At 41.8% G+C, this 10,385-nt stretch overlaps 1 protein-coding gene across 3 annotated transcripts in view; it reads left to right on the forward strand.

Annotated features, from left to right (window-relative positions):
• Positions 1-9,979, forward strand: part of LOC149081491 (uncharacterized) — an 80,442-nt gene extending 70,463 nt beyond the window's left edge. For all 3 annotated transcript variants that reach the window (XM_089238426.1, XM_089238428.1, XM_089238427.1), the window contains 2 exons: positions 3,463-3,500; positions 9,395-9,979. In XM_089238426.1, coding sequence (XP_089094552.1) covers positions 3,463-3,500; positions 9,395-9,456 — 100 coding nt within the window. In that variant the 3' untranslated portion in view covers positions 9,457-9,979. The remainder of the gene's footprint in view (positions 1-3,462; positions 3,501-9,394) is intronic.
• Positions 9,980-10,385: the final 406 nt, after the last annotated feature.

The raw sequence follows: 10,385 nt of genomic DNA on the forward strand, positions 1-10,385 counted from the left end.
CAGTCCGAAAATTGTTGCCTGCCTTGTTTTTTTATCTTTTGCACGTTCTGCGAATTACTTTTCATCCTTATTTATCTTTACTTGTCCGCAAATTATTTTCTATATTCATTTCTTGCCGGTCCGCAAATTATTCCTCTTATTTATTCATATCTTGTGGGTTCGCAAGTTATTTTCACTGTTTATATTTGTATTTTTGATGGTCAGGAAATTACTCTTTCCATCTATTTAAACTTCCGCCGGTTCGTAAATTATTCCTCCTATTTTTTCTTATCTTTTGCCTGTCCGCAAGTCATGTTCACTATTTATTTATATTTATGCTGGTCCGAAAATTATTGCTCCCCATTTATTTATCTTTTGCCGGTACGCAAATTATTCCTTCGTTTTATACATCTTTTATCGGTCCGCAGGGGTGAAAATGTTGAAGAACTTTTCACCCCTGAGTTAGAAGGCGTTGTTTTGGTTCGGGTTCAATGGTGAACGACCTCATTTCCTGTTTGGATTTTCAATTGTATGCATTGCTAAACGAATTCAGAGCTTGATGCAGATATGCAGGGTTGCAGATATGGCTGCAAGTTGATTTTTGCGACCCATCTGGCAGCTTCTGCGAATCAAATTCCAGTCACGACCCATATTTTTAGAACCACTGTAAAGCAAGTTTGGTTTCGAGGGATGGGTATGCAGACATCTAACCGGATCGTAGCATGCAGCTTTGCAACAGTGACTATTTTCTGTGTTTGCGGGTACGATTTTGGTAGGACACAGGCGTGGTTCCAGAGCTATATGTGTAAAAAACACAAGCAAAATGACAATGATAGTCCCCGGCTGGAGCCCTGTCAACCCCTCCCTTGTGCTACTGAATCGTAGCATGCAGCTTTGCAACAGCGGAGCTTCCTGGCACAATCTAGGTAAGACGCAGGATCAGATCCGCGTTCCGGGGGGGCCCCCGAGCTGGATACCTGTCAGCCCTGCCCTTGCTGACGCCATGTAGACAACTATCGAAGGGCTATTTTCGTAAGGGTGGGTACAAATATTTTTCCGCCCCATCAATTTTCCCACCACTACAACTCAGCCGTACATGCACCTCGTATACATTCCTTGCGGAATTCCCTTCCACAATATACTCGATCATTTTTCTCTTTGCTATTTTTTGTTCCTTCCTAATATTTGTTGCCCTCCAAAGTTTGCCGCCCATCAAAGCCGTCCCTCCCTCCACCATCATCTAGTTTCAGCCCTGCTGTTGAAAATCCAAGCGACAAATGTCCCTTTTTCACCACAGAAACGATGTTATCGAGTCAACTGAACAGCGTCCTCTACCGGCAAAATATAAGTAATATTCCACGACATATATTCTATTTTAGCTTTTTCTCAGTTTTTACGTTTTAAAGTTCAACAATATATATATTTATTACGTTATAAGTAAAAAATTAAATAATTTTTTTGCAATTGATTTTTTGTTATTTTTCAATGTTTCAAGTATTAAAAATTATTTATATTATGTAGCTTTTTTTCTTCACCATGCTGCCAGTCACAAAATAATAGTGACAATGATTTGGTCATTATCTGAAAGCTAAGTTATGCATGCTCAACTCAATTAACCCGCGGCGGGCTTAATGCGGCCCTCGGAGTCACTTAGCCCCGACCTCAAACCTAGTTCTCTTTTTTAAAGTGAACTAAGCGTCACATTTCCAGATCAATTAATTGATCCGGGGTGCAGTTTACATCACTTGAGTGGCCCACGGAACATTTACTTCACATCACTTGAGTGACCCACGGAACATTTACTTCACATCACTTGAGTGACCCACGGAACATTTACTCCACATCACTTGAGCGACACTGCAGCACAATTCTAAAACAAATTAGTGGCCCGCCGCAGCACAGTTTTATAGAACTTTAGTCACCCGCTGCAGGCAGAGCCCCTCGGCATATTTACAGGTCATCATAGCACAGTTCCAGAACATTCAAGCGGCACATTCGCAGATCACTTAACCCTCTATCTACTGACGGTACGTTAGGTTAGATAATTTTTATTCACTTATTAATATAATTCTTTGAGAAAAACAATATATATTATATTTTTTTCCGTTATTTATAACTAAAATGAACTACCAAATAATTTAAATAATAATTATATTTATTATTGTCATTGTATTTTTATTTTCGTTTTAATCATTCTCTTCTTATTTTAATTTTGATAATATGGTGGATAAAGCGTCAAGTGACGCGCGGCGCATTTACAGATCACCTAAGTGACCTCTTTGACGCTTTTCCAAATCACTTAATTAAGCAGCTCGCGACACGTTTCGAAATCGAGGAAGCTACCCATACTCTCTCTCTTGATGGTTGAACAACCCTTGAACAGAACTGAAACGTTACTCATGAAGGCAAAAATTATTTTTTTCTCAAAAATTACCAAAAAAATTCAATTTTTTTTTTTTATATGGTTTCACGAAAGTTACATCAAGGAAATAAAAGTTATGTCAAGGGGAAAAAAGTTATGTCAAGGGGAAAAAAGTTATGTCAAGGAAAAAAGGAAGTTATATGTCAAGGGAAAAATGATATGCAAAGAAAAAAGTTATGTCAATTGAAAGAAAGTTATTTGGGGGAAAAAAGTCATGTTGAAGAAAAACATTCCATGCACTGACATGCTAAGTTGAAGCATCTTTATTGTTGAATAATTGTGGTTAATTCATCAGGAACACCCATAACAGCACTTAATGTTATGTAATCGAATGAAATTTCTAGATGTAAACTTTTTATACGACCACCTAGAGCTTGATTGGAATAGCCCATTTACAGATGAGAATACGCATAAAAATCATGAAATTAAATTTTTTATGGCTCGGTCAATTTTAGTTGTAGAAGATTTCAGGTGTTGTGCAGTTTGCTGAACATATCAGTGAGTATGTGGTACTTTCTCCCAGACATAAATTATACAAATACAACGCCACAACAGGCAAAATACCCAAGGAGGTGGCTGAGAAAAAGATGCCCATAAAAATATAGATGTCATATATTTCAAAAAAAACAGCAACCCAATTAAAAATGCAATTAACAAAAATTATAAACAATATATACACATGATAAATATTATACAATGCCCATAAAGAATACTTATGGTTGTCAAATTCCAAGTATGGATAGAGCTTCTCGATTTACCCCAACATGTTTATCGTATTTCTTTTTAAACGTGTCAATTGTGTTACAATTTACTACCTCCGGGGGTAAGCTATTCCATTTATTAACAACCCTATTGGAGAAAAATTCCCTGCGACACCATAACCTTGCATTGTCCCTCACCAATCGATACTGGTGTCCTCTTGTAAAAGCAGTAAGAGTTAGAGGGCCCAGGGGTCGAATAAGCTGTTTGACAATGAATAGAACTGGAATTAATTGTTTGAATGAATGAAAATACTCTCAACATATAATATTTAATCTATTTTTCCCATTATTATTTTCCAGGTTGAAAAAAACAGTACGCAATACTTTAGGCCGATGTAGTAAGTATAATTCCAAAATTTTATTCATTATATTCATAATACGTATATTTATATTCATAATATATATGTGTGCGCTGGACGTTTTCATCTATCAAATGTTCCAATTTCCGTGACGCTTTCTGAATTCTGATTTTCTTTCACTTTCTCGAGTTTTTGCAACAAATTCATTAAGGTGAACGGGGGTTGTCAAATTGTGACGTACGACTCCTTGGTGAGACGTCAAAGTTTCCCCCACACAGAGCCATGAGAACCTCTCCAGTTTTGTAGTAATAAGCTCATTAATATATGTTTTTTTTCAGTAATATTTCGATAGAAACGGGGCATGGCAAGCGCTTCGACATTTAGGGAATTCGGTGTATACTAGCACACATTTAGGCTGCTGATTCTGTGTCTAGATAACTCGTGAGAGATTAATCCGTATCTATAAAGCACATGCGAGTCAAGTTCACATTTACGAATCCCTCGGGTGGGGAGGGGGGGGGGGGTTCCACATTCAGACAGTGCGAGTATCTTGTACGTACTTGGAAAGCTCATGGGAGTTTGATTCTTTATTGAACAAGCTCAGAGGATTCGCGTCGATATTCAGGTAGCTCTGACAAGGCAATTACACAACTAAGAAGATCGGTGGAAATGAGTCTAGGATTTTAGGATGTTCGTGGGAGGCGAAGATTTATTTAGGAAGCTCAGCGGAATAAACGAGTTCACGCTAAGGAAACTCGTATTAGGTAAATTCTACATTTTCGAAGCTCATGAGAGTCGAGTCTACATCTGTGAAACTATTACTGCTGCTAAACCACACATTCACCTCGTTCATATTTCTCTGTAGAATTTTCATCTATGAAACTAGGTAAAGCGTGTCCACATTTAGAAGGTTCGGGAGGGGAGGACGAGGGGGTTGTAATTCCTTATTCAGAAAGTCGGGGGAGTCACTTCGATAGATATGCATTTAGGTAGCTTAGGGGGAACTCTTTTTACACTCTTTAGAATCTGAGTGGTGGGGACGACGACTCTACATTCACGACAGTCGTGAGAGACGAGTGATCATTTAGGAAGCTCGGATAAACGAGACCACACTAAGGAAACTCATAAACTCAAAAACTCACTAAAACTTCGCTTGGCCTCCTAGACATATCACTAATTAAGTATACACCAGAGCCAACGAGAATAACTTATAATCATCTTTATTTACACAGATGCCTAAACCAGAGCGTCCGACATCTCTCATGTCCAACAGTCAACAACCTTGTATCCCTTCGGCCCCATGGCCTTTTCACCCGATCCGATTATTATAGATCACTTCATTTCACTTCCGACACATCCCCCCTTTATGTTTATTTTTTTCATAAAAATGACTCTAGTTTATAGTGTCAGTGAGCGGATAGTGCTGGGGCTTCCACACCACACGACCGTATCGTGTTGCTCTGATGGGGACGGATGTTTGTTCTCCTGACGACTCTCCAGTTGGCCTTCTCGGCGTGGTGTCGTCATCCCGAACTGTCGCACCAACGGGTGGAAGCTCGTCGGAATTAGTGGATCATGCCTGTTGCTCCTATTTTGACAACACACAGCGCACTTCTTGATCCTGTCTTCAATTTGCGTTGACAGACCGGGCCACCAAACACACTCTCTCGCAAGGGCACGACACTTTTTCACTCCCAAGTGACCACAGTGAAGTCGTTCTAGAATGTCTTGCTGTAAGACTGGTGGTATCGCAAGGCGACTATTTCGTAGCAGTAAGTCATCCTCGATGAACAGCTCGTCCTTGACGTATAAGTATGGTAATTCTGCTCGGCTCAATGTCTTCTTATCTGGCCAGGTGCCAGCGATGAAAGAAATTATCTTCGAGATCGTGACATCTTTTTTCTGTCCATCTTTGATCTCTAATAGCCTAGCCTCCGAAGCAGGAAGTGTAGAGATGACAAGTCTAACGTAGGCCTTAGTCTCTTCCTCCAATTCACCGGAGTTGTCACTTTCAAGAGGAGCTCTTGAGAGGGCGTCTGCTGCTAAGAGCTGTTTACCTGGAGTGTATGAGATTGTGAATGAATATCTCATCATCCGTAGCCTGAAGCGTTGTAAACGAGGCGTTAATTCATCCAGTTGCTTCGTTGAAAATATGGGCACAAGTGGTTTGTGATCGGTCTCAAGACGCACTTCCAGTCCCATAATGAAGTCTTCAAATTTCTCACAAGCCCAAGTTAGTGCTAGCGCTTCTTTTTCGATTTGAGCATATCTTCTTTCTGCAATGGACATAGTTCTTGATGCGTAGGCCACAGGGTGTACCGTACCGTCCTTGTGTTCTTGAAGCAACACACTTCCCAAGCCGTAAGACGATGCATCCGCAGAGACGATGACCGGTAGCTTAGGATCAAACCGTGCTAGGACTGGTGCCGACGTAAGCAAGCGTTTGATTTCCTTGAAGCATCGAGCTTGCTCGGAGTCCCACACAAAGTCATTGGCTGTTTTCAGTAGCGCTTGAACTGGAGCCAAAATTTCGCTCAAATTCGGTATGAACTTGGCCAAATATTTCACCATTCCAATGAAACGTTGCGCTTCACGTAGATCTTTTGGTGGTTGAAGATTTTCTATGGCTTCTACTTTCATCGGGTCAGGCCGGATTCCTTTGTGGTCTATCAGATGACCTAAGAATCTTAGTTCAGTGACGCCGAAGACACACTTGTCCTTGTTGAGGGTGACGTTCGCATCATGGAATCGTCGAAGAACTTCTCTGAGACGTCTGTCGTGTTCTTCTTGAGTGACGCCCCACACTAAAGTGTCGTCTGTCAGGTTCGTCACGGCTGGAATACCCTGTAGAAGGTCTGCGATGTCTCGTTGAAAAACTTCTGGAGCTGAAGAAATTCCGAACAGAAGTCTCAAGAAACGGAACCTTCCGAAAGGCGTGATGAAAGTCGTCAGCCTTCGGGACTTCTCTGCCAGTTTCTTCTGCCAAAACCCTGTTGTGGCGTCCAGCTTCGAAAATATCCTGGCCTCTGGTGGTATTTGGCCCAACAGATGATCAACTGAAGGTAACGGAAAGTTCTCGCATTGAACGCTGCTGTTCAACTTGGTCAGATCGACGCAAAGCCTGATGTCTCCATTCGGTTTTGCTGCTAATACAAGCGGAGCACACCATTCACTCGGTTCTGTCACTGATTCGATTATTCCGTCCTTCAACATCGGATCGAGACGCTGTTTTACTTTATCCATTAATGGGATAGGAACTCGTCTTGGAACGTGAACTGCAAAGGGCACGGCACCGGGCTTCAGCTCGATTTCGTATTCTCCCTTCAGTTCTCCAAGCCCATCGAAAATTCGTGGAAATTCTTTTTCCGGGTCGACTTGAGTTATGCTGTGAGCCGTCACTTCATTGAGTCGTTGAATCAACTTTAGTTGGACGCAATGTTCTCTTGCCAATAGTGGACGATCGAGTCCCTTGATCACATAGACTTTTGCTGACGTAGAGACTGACTTGCAAGTTAGCTGGCACTCGAACATTCCCTTGACGTTCAAGTTCACTGCACCGGGACTCGAAAGATTCCGGTCAGGAGGCTTGAGTTTCGGAAATCTGCTTTTATTCCGTTTGTAGAGACTGTCTGGGATGACTGTCACATCTGCTCCTGAATCCAGCAGAAAGTTGACTCGGACATCTCCGACTAAGACGTCTTCTTCCCAAGTCTCTTTGTGCGATGACACTAAGTAGCCAAGGAATGTCCTCGACGTCTTCACCCCGACTTTACGCACTGACGAAATGTTCGCAGCTACCCTTGACTTGCAAACCCTAGCGAAGTGGTTTTTCTTACCGCACTTACGGCACGTGGCGTCCTTGGCCGGGCAGGAATTCTTGTCATGAAACTTTGCTCGTCCGCACCAAAAACAAGATGAAGCTTTATTCTTACTGCGAGCCTGGCCCTGCTTTTCCTTCGTTGATTGCTCTTGTTTCTTGAACGCTGAGCCATGGCTAACCCGTGGATTTCTGTGACCCTGGCCGGGTTCCTGGCTAGCTCTGAGCTGGTTTAACGCAGGATTATGTAACTCCTCTTGCTGCTTCTTGACCGATTCGTATTGTCTTGCCATGGTCGTAGCTTTCTCCAGCGTCAGACCTTGCTCCAGCTGTAGCTTCTCGGACAATCTTCGGACGCTGACACCCACGACGATGCGGTCGCGAATCATCTCCTCTTGGAGAGCTCGATACTCGCATGACTCCGCTAGCACACGGAGAGCAGAGATGAACTCCTCCACCGGTTCTCCGGAGTGTTGAACACGGTTGTTAAACTTGGCCCGCTCGTATATGATATTTTTCCTGGGCAAGAAATGTCCGTCGAATGCCGCTGTAACCAAATCGTACTTCTCTTGGTCCGCTGATGGCAGGTGAAACGAGGTGAAAATGTCCTCCGCTTGATCACCCAAGAAGTAGAGAAGCGTGTTGACTTGGTCTTTCTCGCCCTTCTTCGCTAGCCCTGACGCGTCGCGAAATCGTTCGAAGCGTTTCTTCCATTTTGGCCATTCGGATGGCGTTGTAAATGAAAACGGTTCGGGACACGGCACTTGAAACGTCGACGACATGTTCTTAGCCCTAACCATAGACTTATGTAAAGCGGCGATTTAGGCTTAGTTATTCGAACGTTAGTAATCAAGCTAAGACTTACTCAACGACGTTCGAAAACTGGATCGGTGGATCTTTCGGGATCCCGCAGCTGCCACCATGCTTCGCTTGGCCTCCTAGACATATCACTAATTAAGTATACACCAGAGCCAACGAGAATAACTTATAATCATCTTTATTTACACAGATGCCTAAACCAGAGCGTCCGACATCTCTCATGTCCAACAGTCAACAACCTTGTATCCCTTCTGCCCCATGGCCTTTTCACCCGATCCGATTATTATAGATCACTTCATTTCACTTCCGACACACATGGGACGTGAGCTCCGATTTTCAAAGCTCAGGAGAAGTGTGAATCTACATCTATGAAGATCAGAGAAGGCGAATGTAAAGAAATTCAGGAAGTTCATGGAAGCCGAGTGCCCATTTAGAAAGGTCATAAAAGATAATTCTTTAACCAGAAAGCTCATAAAAGATAATTCTTTAACCAGAAAGCTCATAAAAGATAATTCTTTAACCAGAAAGCTCATAAAAGATAATTCTTTAAACAGAAAGCTCATAAAAGATAATTCTTTAACCAGAAAGCTCGAAGGAGGAGTCACGTCTAGAAGTACACGTGACTAAGCAGTTTGGTAGCTGAAGGAAAGTGATTGCACGTTTAAGAATCTCCGAGACAACGAGTCGTAAAGTGATGCGCTCAGGGGTGAACAAGTCTATATTCAAGAAGTTCACAGGGGGAGGAAAGTCCACATTGACGAAGCTCACGGGAGGCAAGTCTACAGTTAAGAATGTTCTAACTGTGGAGTCGATAGTTCGGGATGAGCGAATCTACATTTAAAAAGCTCGAGGTAAGCGAGTCCACATTTTGAAAGCTCGGAATAAGCAAATCCATGTTTAGAAAGGCCATAGTAAACAAACTTATTTAGGAAGCTCCTGGAGGTGAGTGGGAGGTAAGTCCGCATTTAGGAAGCTCGGGGTAAGCAAATATACACAAAAGAAATTTACGGGACGTGTTTCTACATTTCGAGGCTCATGTGGGGTGAATCCCATTTTCGAAGCTCATCTGAGTGAATTCACATTGATGATGCTCAAAGAAATCCCGAATCAATATTTAGGAAGTTCACAATGTAGGCTAGTCTAAGTTTAGGAAGTTCATGGAAGAAGACATGAGCAGATTTCACTAGCTCTGGGAAGCAAAGTCAAGTACGAAGTTTGAAAACTCTTGCTGTGTACCCTTTTTTGAGTCATGAAATGGATCTGTTACTAATTATCTGTCATTCTGTTATTCTTGCAGGAGCAGAAAGCGAGAGGAATCTTACTGACCCCGAAACCAACTCAGATGACTTACCTGTGTGAAGAATCAGTGTATGAATCACTGCGGTGTGAACTTAATATCTGAGACACGGATGTCATGCCTAGCATGTAACATTTTTTTTTTTGTTGTTGCTTTTTAATTTCTTCGTTCATCAACGGCATTATTTCATTGCATTTCTTTGTTCTTTTTTTACTTCTAGTCTTGTTCTCAAATTGATTTATTATCAACATAACTATGTAGTTTTTAAGTCCTGACGGGAATCGCCCTAACTGTAACTTTAGTCATTCCTTCGACGTATTTTATATTATTTTTGAATGCCCATTGTTTAGTTTGCAGAGAGCTGTCCTGTCAAAATCGTTTATTTTCCACAATCCAATCAGACGAAAAACCTAATTTTTAAAATTTCGCACCTCTCTGAATATCAAATTGGAAAACTACTTTATTTTTTCAATGATATTTTGTGAAGTTCCTGAAATTTTTTGAATTGAAGTGTATATGTGTGTGTGTGTTCTGTGTTTCACGACTTGTTTACTAATGATTTGTAATTTATTACTTGTGTGTATATTTTTTCTTTATACGCCATCCTTGCATGGGTCTGGCCAGCACCTCCTAGAGATAGAAGGTTTTCGCTCGGGTTGCCATAAACGTCATTCAGGCTACCTAGCAAGTTTGCCACATTTGAAAAACACAGCATTCTATTTCGTTTCTTCTTATTTTGGCGTAGAATCTTCCTCGTTGGCTCACAAAAATACCGCATGGTGATTGGATGTGGGGCATAGAAATCACCAATTCTGAGTGAACCCGATCATTTCTTTTCCTCCCAACGATGATACTGGCACGAGCAGGGAATTTCTTTTTCCTGAATATTCTAAGGGCAAATTGACTATTTACTGACATCACAAGCACGCAGACAGCGGAGGCCTTCTATCTCTAGGAGGTGCTGGTCTTTGGCCCCATAAATAAATGAGAT

This window comes from Pholcus phalangioides, unplaced genomic scaffold, assembly GCF_987345545.1.
Source record: "Pholcus phalangioides strain wild (caught in Gottingen) unplaced genomic scaffold, Ppha-v1.0 ptg000010l_1, whole genome shotgun sequence".
Lineage (NCBI taxonomy): Eukaryota > Metazoa > Arthropoda > Arachnida > Araneae > Pholcidae > Pholcus > Pholcus phalangioides.